The sequence below is a fragment of the Leopardus geoffroyi genome, chromosome B2 (assembly GCF_018350155.1).
Source record: "Leopardus geoffroyi isolate Oge1 chromosome B2, O.geoffroyi_Oge1_pat1.0, whole genome shotgun sequence".
Lineage (NCBI taxonomy): Eukaryota > Metazoa > Chordata > Mammalia > Carnivora > Felidae > Leopardus > Leopardus geoffroyi.
This window is the reverse complement of record NC_059332.1, coordinates 80,638,185-80,655,807: the sequence shown is the minus strand read 5'-3', so window position 1 is coordinate 80,655,807 and position 17,623 is coordinate 80,638,185. Positions and strand designations below refer to the sequence as shown.

The following is a 17,623-nucleotide window of genomic DNA, read 5'->3' as shown; positions in this document are numbered from 1 at the left end:
GAGGATTCCTGGAGATCTTGATGTAGCCTTACTGTGCATTAAAGTAACTAATGAGAGACTCATTTTCCTCAGGTTATTGGAAGAGGCCCAGCTGCAGGACTTGGAGAAGGCCTTGGTTTTGGCTAATCCAGAAGCCTCCCTTTGGCGTAAGGAGAAAGAGCTGCAGTACTTACAGGGCCATCTTGTTTCAGCTGATCTCTCTGCCAGGGTGACTGCTGTCTGTGGCGTGGTGCTGCCTGGGCAGCCACCAGCCCCTGGAGAGCAGGTATATTGGCATTAGTGGGATGTGTGTCCTCTTCTCCCCTCTTAAACATTGAGTGTGCTTTTTTCCTTGGCTGGACTGTGTGTTATAGGTGTGAGCCGAGTTGAGTTTTCCAAATTGCTGTTCCATGTACAGAACTATTCAGAACAGATTAAGGAAAATTTACCCAGGGTCCTCTTCTCTGATAGTTTCTTTGTCTCTGTTTGATGTTAAATTAGAAAGTCTAATGATGTCGATGTGATGCTTTTAACGTTAGCAAAGCACTTCCATATACTCTCTTATTTACTTGCTACAGTAACTCTGTGAAGTTGGGTAGCACATGTTGTGATACCATATTTATGTAAAACAAAGGTAGAATGACTGGCCCAGAGACCCATGGGCTGCCCTTTGTAGAGACGGTGCCAGGCCCAGGTATAACTCCCAGCAACCTCTTTTTTTCAGAATATTCTTTTTGCTTGTTAGGTAGGAGACTAGTAACTGTAGTGAGCTTTCCCCCTGTCATATGAAATGAGCTTCTTTCCAAAAATATGGCTCCAGACCCACACTTTGGAAAAGCTTATAGATCAAAATCTAGCTCTGTAATCTGAAGCTATTCGCAGCCAGTTTTTAGTTGTCACTTTGTGTGATGGTCAGGTTCACCCAGTTTTCTTTTTGGAAGAAGACCTGGGTCATTCCTTGAACCATTGGTTTATCCATTGGGTAGTACAGTTTAAAAAAAAAAAGCATAATATGCATTTTAAAAATGCACATCTTAAATGTACAGCTCAATGATTATTCATAAACTGAATATATCTACGTACCTAGCACTAGGACACCAGCGCTTCCGCAGGCCCTTGTGTTTCCCTCTAGTCACTAAGATCCCCCAAACCCTAACCATTTTTCTAATATAGATAAGGTTTGGAGCATTAGAATTTTAACATAGGGAAAGATTCTAGTTGTGGTAGGTTTGATGTTGAGTACCAGTGGCTAGGCACTGGGGCAGAAGTACAGAATGGTTGCTATGGCCCAGCCTGCCTGCTAAGTTGCTGAGAGTAACAGCTCTGCAGAGAATTCAGGAACCTGAGCCAAAGTCGGCCGCTTAACCGACTGAGCCACCCAGGCACCCCTATTGTTTACATTCTTGATCTTAGATAATGAAATCTTAGAATGTGGCGAGAGGAAGGAAAACAAATAAAAATCTCTTCATGAGATTAGGTTTGCCCCCATCCCTCATGTGTCAACTTTTTTGACTTCTTAAACTTTGGGAGACTTTCCTTAAATTTGTTAGCAAATTTCTGCCAGAAGGAAAAAGATCCTATTTTGGGTAACCTACCTACGGTTACTATAGTTCTGATACTAGTAATTTAGAGGTTTATGTAAAGTCAGTGGAAGCATTGTTGTAGAAACTAATGTGTACCCTTTGGAGGAAAGACTGTTGACATGCCTTTTATTTTTCACTTGCCTCCTTAGGCTAGTAATAGAAGTTCTTCTCGTGAACAGGAGCTGGCCTTTAGGTCTTATGTGCTGGTTGATTCAATCTGCAAAAATCTTCAGACGCTGGCTATGGCAGTGGCTTCTCAGAATGCTGTGTTGTTGGAAGGACCGATAGGATGTGGCAAAACTTCCTTAGTTGAATACTTAGGTGCAATGACGGGTAGAAGGAAGCCCCCTCAGCTTCTTAAAGTCCAGCTTGGAGATCAGACCGACAGTAAGGTAATTAAGAAATGGCAGGTTTTGGTGGATTAGCATGCTTATAAATGTTTGCATTAAAGTATTGTTTTTGCTAAGGGATGTGAGAATAGTCCTTGGTCTTCTTCATAACTGATGGGACCAAGCTGTAAAAACCTCAAGTGCCTGCTTATTTCTGTATAGAAGTTTAACAATTAATCAAAGGTTATAGCAATTGGTATCTCAGATATGTGGTGTCAGTAATTACTTTAACCTCTTCCTGTAGATGCTGTTGGGAATGTATCGCTGCACAGATGTCCCAGGAGAGTTTGTGTGGCAACCTGGTACCCTGACACAGGCAGCCACAAAGGGACACTGGATCCTTCTGGAGGATATTGACTATGCCCCTTTAGATGTGGTATGTCATGTCACTAATTATTTGCTGATTCTACCTTTGAAGAGCATTTGGTTAATAGTGATTCTGGGAGGTGTTTGATTTGAGATGGTATGTTTTGCAAGAAGCTCATTCATGGTTGCCTACCTAATCTGGTTTGAGGTAGGATTACTTGGCTTGTCTCTTTTGATAGAAAATTGATAAAATTCCACTGGTGCTATTTCATTCAGTAGAGTAGTCCCCCCTTATCTGCCGTTCAGTTACCTGTGGTTACCCACGGTCCTGAAGCAAATGATTCTCCTCCTGTGTCTTCTGAAGGTTAGTAGTAGCCTGACGCTATGTCACAGTGCCTCGGTCATTCACCTCACTGTTACCTAGGCATTTTATCATCTTTCGTCTCCACAAGAAGGGTAAGTACAGTACAATAAGATACTTTGAGAAAGAGAGACTCCATTCACATATCTTTTTTATAGTATGTTGTTAGAATTATTCTATTTTACTGTTAGTTATTGTTGTTAATCTCTTACCTTGCCAGTTTATGTTAAACTTTATCATAGGTATGTTTGTGTAAGAAAAAGTATACTGTAAATAGGGATCTGTATTATCCACAATTTCAAACATCCACCAGGGGTGTTGAAACATACACTGTGTGGATAGGGGGGACTACTATAATCGGATATGTGACCAATTTCACTGTAGTTTTTTCCTCCTTTAGTTAAATTATGTGACTAGTGTCATAACCTTTCCAAGAATAGGCCTTGTGGGAAACATCTTACCAATGTTACAGATGGACTGAGAACTTTGAGACCCTACTTCCTAGCTATGGCATCCATAGAGCAGTGGGCTGAGGACAGATGAAGAAGAGATGATGTAACCAGAGTATCTTGTCTTGCTTTCATTAAGGAAAATCTACTGGACGTATATTTTCATTTTTTAAAGATTACTTTTCTATGTGTATCAAAATAACTATGCAGGCAGTCCATGTTTCCTCTATATTTTGTAAAGTATGACAAAAAAATGTATTGCAGAATGAAAAATTCTTCCTTGGGCACATTTTCCTGAGATTGGTTTTAATTTTTTTTTTTTTTTTTTTTTTTTTAATCATGAACCCTAAAGTACCTTTTGGATAGGAGAATAACGTGAGAGTGTGTGTGTGTTTGTATATGTAGGTTTAGGAAAATATGAAGGGGAAGGAGTAGCTATAAATACATGTGTATTGCGATGATTTTACAGTCTGATGAAGTAAAGATGTAATGGAATTACTGGCCCAGGTAGGGCCTCATAATATGATTACCATGTTCTAGGGTCTCTGTCTCTCTCTCTCTCTCCCTTTTGTTTTGTTTTGTTTTGTTTCTTGAGTCTCATTGACATACCATGTTCTAAGGTCTTAATGCTCAGTTTTATAGGACCAGAAATTTAGTTTTCTTAATAAGCTCAGAGCTAAGGCTGACTCCTACAAATGAGACTTAATAATACAACTGAAACATAAACCACATGGCCAAACATTTGCTGAGGGTTTTCACTTTCTTTTCTGTTTTCTTCTTCATTTTTTTTTCCTCCTCTCCACACCAAAACTAAGGCTTTTCATTTTCTAGTGCTGTCTTCCCTGGCATGTTTTTTAGATACCAGGGTACCTGGGAAGTCATTAGGATTATGGATTGTGGAATTAGAGCCAAAGAAGATAGATGAACATAAGAGATAGTCAATCCAGGCCATGATGGAGCCTAGGGATCCATCCCTGTCCTATAGTTAATTATATTCCTTGATGACCAGGTCCTGATTCAAGACCAAACTGACAGTTTCTATCTTGGTCTCCCTTTGCCAATATTTGATAAACATCATAAAATTCTACATTGAGTCCCATTTTGTATAGACTGGACTCTTTGGACTTCTTACTTTGGTTTTTCTTTTTAAACTTCCTGTATAAACTCATGTTCCCTAGATCCGTATGTCTAGTCCACCTTTTTGTCGGAAATATCTACTTGAATGTCCCTTAGCTGGTGGAAGTTCAAGATGTCCAAAATGGAGCTTGTCTGCTCGTTCTCAGAACAACCTTTTCTGCCACAGTTAGCAAGCCAGAAGTTTGATGTATCCTAGTCAGCACAGGAGACCCCTAGTCATTTATCTCTAAGTTTTGTAGTTTTCCATTACTTCATATGCACATTCTGCCCTAACAACAGAATCCTTTTATGACATACTCTTAGGAACAAAGACTTTTATCCATTTGAATATTTTTACATGGAGTTTAGTTTGTGCCATTTCTCTCCCACCAAACCTGGCTAATTCTTGCTCAGATTTAAGACTGAGTGAATATCATTACCTCTGGGATGGCTTCACTGCCCTGCTTCTACACCATTCCATTCTGATTCATAGCCACCCTCTATCTTCAGCTCTGGGGTCATGCTGTATGGTGGTTTGCATGGCTATTCCATCAGATGCTCGGCTGTAAAGCCTCAGTCATGCCTTGATTTTTAGTGTCTGGCTTGTTTCTAGTCCATAGTAGGCACTTAGTGAATGTTGAATGAATAAATCATTCTGTCAGAGTATAGGTGGCTCAGACATTCCTACCTGCCTTTTGGACCCAGTTCATGCTATGAGAATTAAGGTTTCCTTTACAGATGTGCTCATCATTTGGAGAGAAGGGTTTATTGTTGTTGTTGTTGCTTTAATAGCTTTATCAGTGGGGTTTTGTGATTTAGGTTTCTGTGCTGATCCCTCTCTTGGAGAACGGAGAGCTCTTGATTCCCGGCCGAGGTGACTGTCTGAAAGTGGCTCCTGGATTTCAGTTCTTTGCAACTAGGAGGTATGTCCTATTAACCTTTCTGTTTCCACTGTGGAGGCTTTTCCTCATACATTCCCACACTAGAGTCCAAAATCCCTGGAATAGAGTTTCCTGGGCCCACTTTAAGCAAGTGATGACAGATCCAATTTTCATTCCTTACTTATTTTTAAAAATACCTGATTCTATATCAGCACTCTATTTTGTTCCGTTGTTCATTTGTCTTTACACCATTTGTCTTTGATTACTGAAGTTTTTTTTTGATTGTTTGTTTTTAATTTTTAGAGAAAGAGAGTGCACTAGTGGGGGAGAGGGTCAGAGAGAGAGAGAGGCAGAGAAAATCTTAAGCAGGCTGCAGACTCAGCACAGAGCATGACATGGGGCTTGATCCCACAAGCTGTGATCCTGACCTGAGCTGAAATCAAGAGTTGGATGCTTAATCAACTAAGCCACCCAGGTGCCCCTGTAGCTTTTTAAAATTTAAGTAGGTTCTGTGCCCAACGTGGGGCTTGAACTCACAACCTGCAGATCAAGAATTGCATATTGTAATGACTGAGCCAGCTAGGCACCCCTTCATTCCTATTTTAAATAGAGATAACTAAATCAGAAAATGAGAGGGTTTTTTGTTCTCCCCACTTAAAAATATCCAGTTTTTTAAAACTACACCTTGGGGGCGCCTGGGTGGCGCAGTCGGTTAAGCGTCCGACTTCGGCCAGGTCACGATCTCGCGGTCTGGAAGTTCGAGCCCCACGTCAGGCTCTGGGCTGATGACTCAGAACCTGGAGCCTGTTTCCGATTCTGTGTCTCCCTCTCTCTCTGCCCCTCCCCCGTTCATGCTCTGTCTCTCTCTGTCCCAAAAATAAATAAACATTGAAAAAAAAAATTAAAAAAAAAAAAATTAAAAAAAAAAAATAAATAAAACTACACCTTGTTTCATGTTTTCAGAAATAATCACCAGTGGAACTGTTGTCAGACAGCCCTAGGTTTGAGTCCTGACACTACATTTTGTATTTGTGTGTATCTTGCTTGTCTGATAATGATGAGGCTAATAATACCTACTTTATGACTTGGTGTAGGTGGTAAAGATTAAATGAAATAATTTATGTTAAAGACTTCTTACATAATAAGTGCCCAACTAACTAATGGCTAGCCACGATGATGGTGATGATGATGACCTGTAAATTTTAACCAGTGAAAAAATTGAACGTAAGCATCAACAAAGGAATAAAACCTAAACGAACTTAGTATATGTTCTTGTCTATCATTTATAACAACATGGATGTAGTGGTTTTTTTCCTACTGCTAGTCTGTGTCTTTACAGCTTTCCCATGGTCTTAAACTGCCCAAGAATGACACTAATGTCACATTGTATTTTAGTGGTGGTTAAATTAGTGTTTGCCTCAGTGAACATTTACAGACGGAGGGTGAAGTTAATCTAACGGTTTTCAAGGAGCACTTTGCTAGGCCTTGCTTTTTTTTTCTTAAATAAACCCTGGTTTCGTTCATAGAAACAGTGAAGTTCTTTCCTGCTATGTTCATATCTCAGAAAGTCCTGGGACATCATAGAAAGGTGTCAGACAGACTTGAATTCAGTTCTTGGCTCTTCCATTTATAGTCATAGTTGAGTGATCAAAGGACCTTGCCGCCTCTTCTTAAAAAAATTTTTTTTTAATGTTTATTTATTTATTTATTTATTTATTATTATTTTTTTTTAAATTTTTTTTTAACGTTTATTTATTTTTGAGACAGAGAGACAGAGCATGAACAGGGGAGGGGCAGAGAGAGAGGGAGACACAGAATCTGAAACAGGCTCCAGGCTCTGAGCTGTCAGCACAGAGCCCGACGTGGGGCTCGAACTCACAGACCGCGAGATCATGACCTGAGCCCAAGTCGGACGCTTAACCGACCAAGCCACCCAGGCGCCCCAATGTTTATTTATTTTTGAGAGAGAGACAGAGCCAGGGAAGGACAGAGAGCAAGAGAGAGAGAGAGAGAGAGAGAGAGAGAGAATCCAAAACAGGCTCCAAGCTCTGAACCATCAGCACAGAGCCTGATGCAAGGCTTGAACTCATGAACTGTGAGATCACGACCTGAGCCGAAGTTGGACACTCAACCGACTGAGCTACCCAGGTGCCCCATCCTCCTTTATGCGTTAGAAGAAAAGTAGGGTACCATCTCCTTAGGAAGTTGTGAGGATTATGTGAAATGGCCTGGGTGTAGGCTTGTGGCTTGGCCAGAGTATGTGTTTAATGAATATTCCTTCTTGAAATTTTTAATAATTTTGGTATAGTAGCTTTTGGTAATAAGCAGTGAACTTTATTTTTTTTTAATGTTTATTCATTTTTGAGAGACAGAGCGCAAGTGGGGGAGGGACAGAGAGAGAGGGAGACACAGAAGCTGAAGCAGGTGCCAGGCTCTGAGCTGTCAGCACAGAGCCCAGTGCAGGGCTCCAACCCCTGAACTGTGAGATCATGACCTGAGCCAAAGTCAGATGCTTAACCAACTGAGCCACCCAGGTGCCCCAGCAGTGAACTTACTTTTAATGCTAGTGGCCTTGGATTATGTTTTCTCTTTCCTGAAGTTATGTCTTAAGGAAGAGAAATGTGTATTAAACTACCTGATGGGGCACCTGGGTGGCTCAGTTAGTTAAGTGACTGACTTCCGCTTAGGTCATGCATGATCTTACGGTTTGTGAGTTGGAGCCCAGCGTCGTGCACTGTGCTGACGGCTCGGAGCCTGGAGCCTGCTCTGGATTCTGTGGCTTCCTCTCTCTCTGCCCCTCCTCACTTGTACTCTATCTCTCTCAGAATAAATAAACATTAAAAAAAATTTTTTTAATTAAAAAAATATCAAAACACCTGATAGAATCATTTGCAGTGATTAGAAAATGACTTCATTAACATTGAGCTACCACCTCACAGCAGTCAGTGTCTAAAATTAACAACTCAGGAAACAACAGATGCTGGCGTTGATGTGGAGAAACGGGAACCCTCTTACACTGGTTTTGGGAGTGCAAACTGGTGCAGTTGCTTTGGAAAACAGTGTGGAGTTTCCTCAAAAAATTAAAAATAGAATTATCCTACAACCCAGCAATAGCACTTTGGATTTATCCAAAGGATAGAGGAGTGCTGATTCACAGGGGCACATGTACCCCAATGTTTATAGCAGTGCCATCAACAATAGCCAAATTCTGGAAAGAGCCCAAATGTCCATCAACTGATGAATGAATAAAGAAGTTGCGGTTTGTATATACAATGGAATACTACTTGGCAATGACAAGAATGAATTCTTGCCATTTGCAACAACGTGGCTGGAACTGGAGAGTATTATGCTAAATGAAATAAGTCGGTCAGAGAAACACAGATACGTGTTTTCACTTGTGGAATTTGAGAAACTCAACAGAAGACTATGGGGGAAGGGAAGGGGAAAAAATAGTTTCAAACAGAGAGGGAGGGAGGCAAACCATAAGAGACTCTTAAATACAGAGAACAAACAGGGTGGATGGGGAGGTGGCAGGAGGGAAGGGAGAAAAGGGTGATGGGCATTGAGGAGGGTACTTGTTGGGATGAGCACTGGGTGTTGTATATAAGTGATAAATCATGGGAATCTACTCCCGAAACCAAGAGTACACCGTATGTACTGTATGTTAGCTGACTTGACAATATATCATATTTAGAAGAAAAAAATAAGATAGATAAAGAAAATAACTTAGTTAAAGCTCTATTGTACCCCCTTAGGAAGAGTCAGACTTGGGTCAATTGGCAACCTTTCATTTGTCTTCTGCCCTATGAGCCCAGCATATCTGGCACCAGAAGGGGTTGTGAGTGTTATTCATATATGAGATATTGTCTAGCAAGGGCAACTAGAGGCATAATTAAAGATTAAAATTGGGAATTTTGTGTAATTTTTTTTATTTTGAAATACAGACTCTTGAGCTGTGGAGGAAATTGGTATCGACCTCTAAATAGTCATGCTGCTCTGCTGGACAAATATTGGACCAAAATTCACATGGATAACATGGATAAGAAAGAACTGAATGAGGTATGTCGTTATTAGTGAGAAAGTGCAGATGCTTTTCTTTAGTTTTTATTGTTAAAAGTTCCAGATATACATGTAAATAGAGGAAATGGTGTAATGAATCACCAAAATACTCATTAATAGTTAATGTACTAACATTTTACTGTACTAACTTCATCTGGTATTTATTTGCGAATATATTGGAAAGCAAACGTTTCATACTTATGCATCTCTAAAAACTTAAATGCATTTTCATGCGTAATCACAATAACTTTATTATACTCTATAAAATGAACAGTAATTCCTCAGTACCATTTTTTTTAAGGTTTATTTATTTATTTTGAGAGAGAGCTCATGTGTGCAAGCATGAGCAGGCGATGGACAGAGAGAGAGGGAGAGAATCTCAAGCAGGCTCCTCACTGTTAGTGTAGAGCCTAAAGTAGGGCTCAAACCCACGAACTGTGAAATCATCACCTGAGCTGAGATCAAGAGTCAGACATTCAACTGTCTGAGCCACCCAGGTGCCCTATCCTCATTACCATATAATTCTCAGACTGTATTTAAGTTTTCTCCATTGTTTCCAAAGAACTTTTTTTGTTTACTAAGTTGTTTTGTAACTAATGTCTTTAACACCCAGCAACTTAGTGTACATTGTGTTCTGGGTATTAATGAAAATTGAGATAAATTATTATTTTTTTTATTTTCCACATTGATTCACTTTGGTTTTTGCTGGTTATCCTTAATCATTATGAGGTATACCTCTCTTCGCCCTGCTAACCTCTCATTTTCCCTTTGTATCTACTCCCTCATTTGGAAAGCTTCCTAATCTGCAATGCTTCATCTTAGAGAAATGAATTGTCAGTGATCATTCAGGCATGGGAAGGATGGGAAGGATGCTTTACTCTTGGTATAAGTTTTTATTTAAATAAGTGACAAGACAACGTTATCAAATATTTTAGTTGTTTATTAGCAGAGGGGGTTTTTCAGGGTGGTATCTACTTCACCATATTACTGGAGAAGGCTTGATCGTGCAATCTCTCAGAAGCCTTCTCTTGCCATTGTGATTTTTTTTTTTTTTTTATAACTCTGCAGCCTGTTTTGGACTTGTGAATTTCTTATCTTACTCTGGTTCCCAGGTGTCTTATTTCTGTGTATGTCTTTCCCCATTTTGCTGCCCGCAGCAGTAGCCCCTCCAGTGTCCCCAGCATCCACTATGCCTGGCCATTTGTAATTGTTTGGTGTATTACTCTGTTATCATGCAGCTCTTTTCTTTTGCAGTTGTGGACCTTTGAATGTTTAGTTTTCATTCCTAAATTGCCATCTGTTCTTTAAAAAGGACTGAAGTTCGCATTTAGGTGTGATTTTTTTTTGGGGATTGAAAGGATCAGAACAGCATTTACAGCTACTATATTTTTTTTTCACTTGTGTTCTTAAAGTAAAAGCCAAAGCTCATCTTTCCATTCCTGTCATGAGCAGCTGTGAGTCATTCTGTTCACAGGACGTACCATAGGAGCATTCACCTCATCACTTACATGAAGTATATCATATTTAAATGTTGACCTTGAGAGGCTCACTTGTTATTTTTAAACTTCTGGACTTACTAATAAATTCTTATTCACCTGAATAAGTGACTGGTGGCGAAAACACTTGTGTATATTAGTTAGAAAATACAGTTCATGCTCTGTCTCTCTCTGTCCCAAAAATAAATAAACGTTGGAAAAATTAAAAAAAAAAAAGAAAATACAGTAATCTCCTATGCTGACCTCATGGGAAGTACACGGAATTGCATTTCTATTGCTGTCACCCCCACTTATTTTATGCTTAGAAGGCTGTCTTTGACGTCTTGCTGAAATAACAAATTATATTTTAAAAATTAACTATTTACACACTTATATAATGGAATTACTACTCAGCAGTAAAAAGGACTAAACTAGTGATACACGAAGTGGTGTTTAGATGAATCTCAAAAACAATAGCTGAGTAAGAGAAACCAAACTACACGCTCCATTCTATATGATTACATGTATGTGACAGACTTGAAAGCAGAACCATAGGGATTGGATTCTGATTCCTGATTCCCACAGGCAGGGGTGTGGGGGAAGGGACTGACTGCAGAAGCGACATGAGGGAACTTTTTGTTTAAGGGGTGATGAAAATAGTCTATATTTTGTGGTGACCAAGGTCATGAATATATATGACCAATTTTATAAATGTTCCATCCCTACACAAAAATTTATATTCTGTATTTAAAAAACCTGTGCGTGTATCCATTTAATTGAATTTATTGATTTTATTTTTCTGTTTTCATTTTTAATCCATATTCAATGTTTTCAGCAATATTTGTTGTAAAATCCTTCAGTAAAACAACATGAAGAAGTAAAATCTATGAGATCTGCCACTTCAGATGACATTTGTTAAAAGGTTTTAGTTCTTTATCTTTGTAAATATGTGTATATTACATATACAGAGTAAGTGCATCTTTCATATACAAATTGGAATGACAATATACCTTCAAGGTAACTTAAATGTATTGGATGACAATATTTCTTTTCTTAAAAAAATTTTTTTTTGTATTAACTATACACCTGATGTGGGAACTGATGACCCCAAGATCAAGTGCCACATGTTCTACTAACTTAGCCAGCCTGGTGCCCCTGGATGACAGTATTTCTAATATATACATATTTCCCTTCCTTTTAAAATAGACTTGCCTGAATAAGTCCATATCATAAAACCTTGGAACCAATATCATGAGCACTAATTACCATTCTGCAGAAAATTTTCAATAGTTATTGAAGTGAATAGGACTACATCTTTTGCCTTTTAATTTCTGTTGTTTGCTTTTTTTAATTTTAATTTTATTTGTTTTAAAGTTTTTTTTTTTTTTTTAAGTTTATTTATGTATTTTGAGAGAGACAGAGAGAGCACACACGTGCAAGCAGGGGAGGGGCAGAGAGAAAGGGAGGGAGAGCATCCCAAGCAGGCACTGTGCTGTCAGCATAGAGCTGGAGGAGGGCCTTGAATCCACAAACTGCGAGATCATAACCTGAGCTGAAACCAAGAGTTGGACAGTCGGATGCCCAGCCGACTGAGCCACCCAGGTGCCCCTGTTGTTTGCTTTTTAAAGATCAATTGCTTTTTATCAGTACTTAACATTAATCGTTTTACTGTGGTTTGGTTTTACACACTTCCTTTCTCTTTTCCTGTTAACTGCTTCTGATTGCATTTGCTGAGAAATGACATAACAAACCTTACTAGAATTTCGTTTAAAATCAGAGTAAGTATTGGGGCGCCTTGGTGGCTCAGTCAGTTGAGCCTCTGTCTGACTCTTGGTTGTGGCTCGGGTCATGATCTCAACACTTAGTGAGTTGAGCCCCGCATTTGGCTCTGCGCTGGCAGCATGGAGCCTGCATGGGATTCTCTCTCTTTCCTCTCTCTCTGCCCTTCCCCAACTCACGATATTTCTATCTCTCAAAATAAAGTTAAAAATTAGAGTAAGTAGTACTTGCAGGATTTTTCAGTGAGTCAGTTCCTAGGACTTGGATGTATATGTTGCTTGGACACCCTTTTACCATCTGGCTTCTACACCCTAGGTTGTGTAAATGGTGAGGTTGCCAGATAACTGCGTTTGGCTAGGAAAAAAAGTTGTGGTCTTTGAGGGCGACAGGGGTGTGGGTATTGGCATAAGTTCTTACACAGTAGTTCCCCCTTATCCCTGTCACTTTTTGTTCTTTCAGCTACCCATGGTCAACCTCAGTCTAGATGGTCCTCCTTCTGATGTTGTCAGAAGGCCAGAAATAGCCTGACAGTATGTCACAATGCCTGTGTCATTCATCTCACTTTATCTCATGTAGGCATTTTATCATTTTACGTTATTGTAGTACAAAATATATTGAATAAATTTCTTTTTTTAAAAATTTTTAATGTTTTTATTTTTGAGAGAGAAACAGAGCGTGAGTGGGGAAGGGGCAGAGAGAAGGAGACACAGAATCGGAAGCAGGCTCTGTTCTGACAGCTCAGAGCCTGACACGGGGCTGGAACTCACAAACTGTGAGATCATGACCTGAGCTGAAGTCAGACACTTAACCAACTGAGCCACCCAGGTGGCCCAGTACAAGATATATTGAGAGACCATATTCATATAATGTTTATTACAGCATATTGTTATAATTCTATTTTATTATTAATTATTGTTAACTTCTTACTATGCTTAATTTATAAATTAAACTTTATCATAGGAATGTCTGTTTTGGAAAAAAACATAGTATTTATAGGGTTTCATACTAACTGCAGTTTCACGTATCCACTGGGGGTCTTGGGACGTATCCCCTGTGGATAAGGGGGGAACAACTGTACTTGGTACAAATTTTAGAGGGAAATTCATTTTTTGGTTGACTAATATCAGCAGGAGTTCACATGTGCTTTTAAAAATCACTGTGTCTGCTGCTAAATTTTCTTTGCTTTTTTTCCTCCCTCTGTCAGGTTCTTCAGAACAGATATCCCAGCCTCTTGGCAGTAACTGATCACTTGCTTGACATTTACATCCAAATTACTGGAGAGAAACATCACTCTCAGAAGGATAGTTCTGTTACATGTGAACAGGCACCTGAGGAAGTTTCAGAAGCCAGAAGAGAAAACAAAGGACTAAGCCTTGAGGGAAGAGAGTTGTCTCTAAGGTACTGGATTAAACCTTGAGCGTATACGTATATATAAGAGGGGCAGAGGGAGAGAGAGAGACTCCTAAGCAGGCTCCATGCTCAGTGTGGAGCCCAACATGGGGCTCGATCCCACAACCCTGGGATCATGACCTGTGCCAAATCAAGAGTCAGACACCCCACTGACTGAGCCACCCAGACAACTCAAGTTGATATTCTATTTATTCATCTTTTAAGTAGGCTCCATGCCCAATGTGTGGCTTGAACCCCTGACCCCAAGGTCAGGAGTCCCATACTCCACTGACTGAGCCAGCCAGGTGCCTCCTGAGTTGATGTTTTATTGATTGATTGATTGATTGATTGATTTTTAGTGATTATTTATTTTTGAGAGAGAGAGTGCGCTCAAGAGCGCAAATGGGGGAGGGGCAAGCAGACAGGGGGACATAGAATCTGAAGCAGGCTTCAGGCACCTAGCTGTCTGCCCAGATCCTGATGCGGGGCTCTAACTCACAAGCCATGAGATCATGACCTGAGCCAAAGTTGGGTCCTCAACCAACTGAGCCTCCCAGGCACCTCTTGAGTTGATATTGTAAAAATTCCTTCCCTTTAAACTTCTTAGCAGCTAGCACTAAATGGTTATGAGGGGTCAGGTTTTGAAATTAGACCTGTGAACTGCTTCATGGTGTACAATCCTGTTTTCAGATCTTATAGTTAATCATTGAGAAGGCTTATTATAGGTAATGTTATTTTAGCTTTAAAAAGTAACTTTGGGGGCACCTGGCTGGCTCAGTTGGTAGAGCATGGGACTCCTATTAAACTCAGAGTCATGAGTTCAAGTCCCATATTGGGCATGGCGCATACTTAAAAAAAATTTTTAAAGAAAAAATAATAACTTTATTTAAAGAAAAATCTGTATTTATTTGGGGGGTGCAGAGAAAGGGAGAAGAATTCCAAGCAGGCCCTGCGCAATCAGCATGGAGCCTGATGCACGGCTTGATCTCACAAACTGTGAGTCACATGCTTAACTGACTGAACCACCCAGGCACCCCCAAAAAATAACTTTAGAAGCTTGGGACTAGTTACTGACATAATTCTTTCACTAGCTTTTTTTGTTGTTGTTACATTTGGGGTCATAAATAAGACTTGGATTTTGCTTATATGTATGGGTTCTGGGCCTTTGCTTTCTTTTCTTGATGGTTGACTTGCCTTTTGAGAAGTGAGCATTAGGAATGGACAGTTCCCCTCAGTTTGCTCTGAGAATTTATTGGCCACCCCTCAACCTTGTTTGGCATGGATTGGGGTAAAATGAATGATAGATCACTTCCTGGTAGGGTAGGGAGTAGGACCCCCTCACTTATTCTTTCCACTGCTCTGTTTATTTTCACAATGTCAGAGTTACAGTGAGACTTCATTGTCTGGTGTCTCCAGACTTAAGTGGATTGAATTTAACGCTGATGTCTTTGTTGTCTATGACCTATGGTCTTTTATTTCCTGGCTTTTTTTTTTTTTTTTTTAAAGGGATCTACTGAATTGGTGTAATAGGATCGTTCATAGCTTTGACGGTCTGTCTTCATCAGCATCCTTAAATATTTTTCAAGAGGTAAGAGAATCTTCAGAATCTTCCTGTTTGTTTTCTCTGTACTCTATAAGGCTATTGATTTTCATTTTTATTTTCTGTCTCTTGGCTGCTATCAGGATTTTTCTTTTGTGTTTATTATTCCTAGCTAGTTAAAACCAAACTAATGTCTTAAAACTGTGCATAATAAATGTTTGGTTTTGAAACAGGTTACTACTAATAACAAATAAGTATAGTTTGGATAGAGTAAAACAGACACTGAAATTAAAGATAAATAAAAACAAAATATCCCAGGTGATAAGAGTGTTGTAAAATGTAGCGTTTCTAAAATGTTTAGTATTTAAGGGTCCCTGGCTGGCCCAGTATAGCATCTTGATCTTGGGGTAGTGGTTTTGAGCCTCACATTGGGTGTGGTGCCTACTGAAAAAAATGTTCAATATTTATTCCTAGATATAATTTCATAGTCTGTCTGATAGAGTTTTATTTGTCTGATCCCTCCACTAGTCTCTGTAGGACCTTTTAACTTTGTTCAGAAAAATTTATGTGGGGGTTGCAAAGTATAGCCTTGTATGCTGGGCTTGGGGAAAAAAACGTGTTATGTGGGAGTGAAACCCTATTGAATTACAACTCTGCCATATTTTAGATTTAGAGATTTGTTCCTGCCTGTTTAGGAATAAAAGTGATACTGCCTGAAGATCTGTGGGCTCTTAAAGCACTGACCACTTTTGATTAGAGTTTAGTCCCTGCAGCTGTTTCCAATTTTCCACTTTCTCTCCAGCTGCTTTTGGGGAGGGGTGCTTTTCCCATATTCTCCCCTCCTCAGTCTCTGTCCTCACTCCGCTCGCAAAAGCACCTCCCTTCCTGCACCTTCTCGCTCCCCAGGTTCACTTCTCTGCGCCGCATACCTGCTGAATTCTGTGGTTCAGGTTGTGCAGATTGTTGTGTTAATCCTCCAGTCAGTTTTCTAGGTGTGTAGGATGGTTTAGTGTTGGTCTGGCTGTATTTCATGGATGCGAGACACACAAAAAACTTCCATGCTGTTCACCATCTTGGCTCCTATAACCGCTTTTGATTATAAAGTGTTCTGGTTTCTGTTAGCTAGGATTGAGGAGAGTTTACAGTGTCTTGTTGTGTTTGGCAGTTAGCTTGAGTAGAAAGAAACCACATATGGAGTTCACACTTATGGGGAGCCGAACCTGAAATGCTGTGTGTCAGTCCTTGCTTGAATTTCGATCTTCTCTCCCATGAACTTGCCTTCTCATTCCCCTAAATTTCTCATTTTTCTAAGAAAAACTTTGATTTTTATTTAAAAAAATTTTTTTTAACATTTATTTATTATTGAGAAACAGAAACAGAGCATGAGCAGGGGAGGGGCAGAGAGAGAGGGAGACACAGAATCCGAAGCAGGCCCCAGGCTCTGAGCTGTCAGCACAGAGCCCGATGCAGGGCTTGAACCCACGAACCACAAGATCATGACCTGAGCCGAAGTTGGACGCTTAACCAACTGAGCCACCCAGGCACCCATGTTTTATATTTTTAAAATAAAACTGTGGCATTAATAGGATTCCTATTATCTTTAGTCTCTGTTTTAGAATGTCATTCTGTGTGTTTGCATAGAACCACTTTATTGAGATATAATTCACATACCATAAAATCCACTCTTTTATTAAAGTTTGCAACTCAGCGTTTTTTACTGTATTCACAGAATTATGGAACCATCACCACTATCTAATTATAGAACTCTCTCTAATTGCATCACCCCAAAGGAAAACCATGTACCCATTAGCCATTATCCTCATTTTCCCCTCTCTATATCCCCTGGCAACCACTGATCTACCTTCTGTCTATAGATTAGCTAAATTTGGACATTTCATATAAATGGAATCATACAATACATGACTCTTTGTATCTGGCTTCTTTGACTCCGCTTGTTTTCTCGGTTAATCCATGTTGTAGCATGAGTTAATACTTCATTCTTTTTTTTTGGCTGAATAACATTTTACTGTATCAATATATCACATTTTGTTATCCATTTATTCGTTAATGGATATGTGGGTTATCTTTACCTTTTGGTTACCTGAATAATGCTGCCCTGAACATTTGTATACAAGTATTTTATTAATATAGAAACAGTATATATGTATTGTTGAAAATGGGAAAATATAGGAAAGCAAAGTGATAAAAATATTCTTTCATTCAGAGGTACTCCAGCACTTTTAACACCTTGGTGTATCTCCTTCCAGATATTTTTCCTCTTTTTTAAGATTTTATTTTTAAGTAATTTCTATATCTA

The 17,623-nt window shown here is 39.4% G+C and overlaps 1 protein-coding gene across 1 annotated transcript in view; it reads left to right on the top strand.

Annotated features, from left to right (window-relative positions):
- The window catches only part of MDN1 (midasin AAA ATPase 1), a 174,349-nt gene that overhangs the window by 15,544 nt on the left and 141,182 nt on the right, over nt 1-17,623 (top strand). Inside the window, exons 5-11 of the mRNA XM_045499022.1 lie at nt 73-265; nt 1,712-1,954; nt 2,196-2,327; nt 5,003-5,106; nt 9,009-9,123; nt 13,582-13,775; nt 15,273-15,354. Coding sequence (XP_045354978.1) covers nt 73-265; nt 1,712-1,954; nt 2,196-2,327; nt 5,003-5,106; nt 9,009-9,123; nt 13,582-13,775; nt 15,273-15,354 — 1,063 coding nt within the window. The remainder of the gene's footprint in view (nt 1-72; nt 266-1,711; nt 1,955-2,195; nt 2,328-5,002; nt 5,107-9,008; nt 9,124-13,581; nt 13,776-15,272; nt 15,355-17,623) is intronic.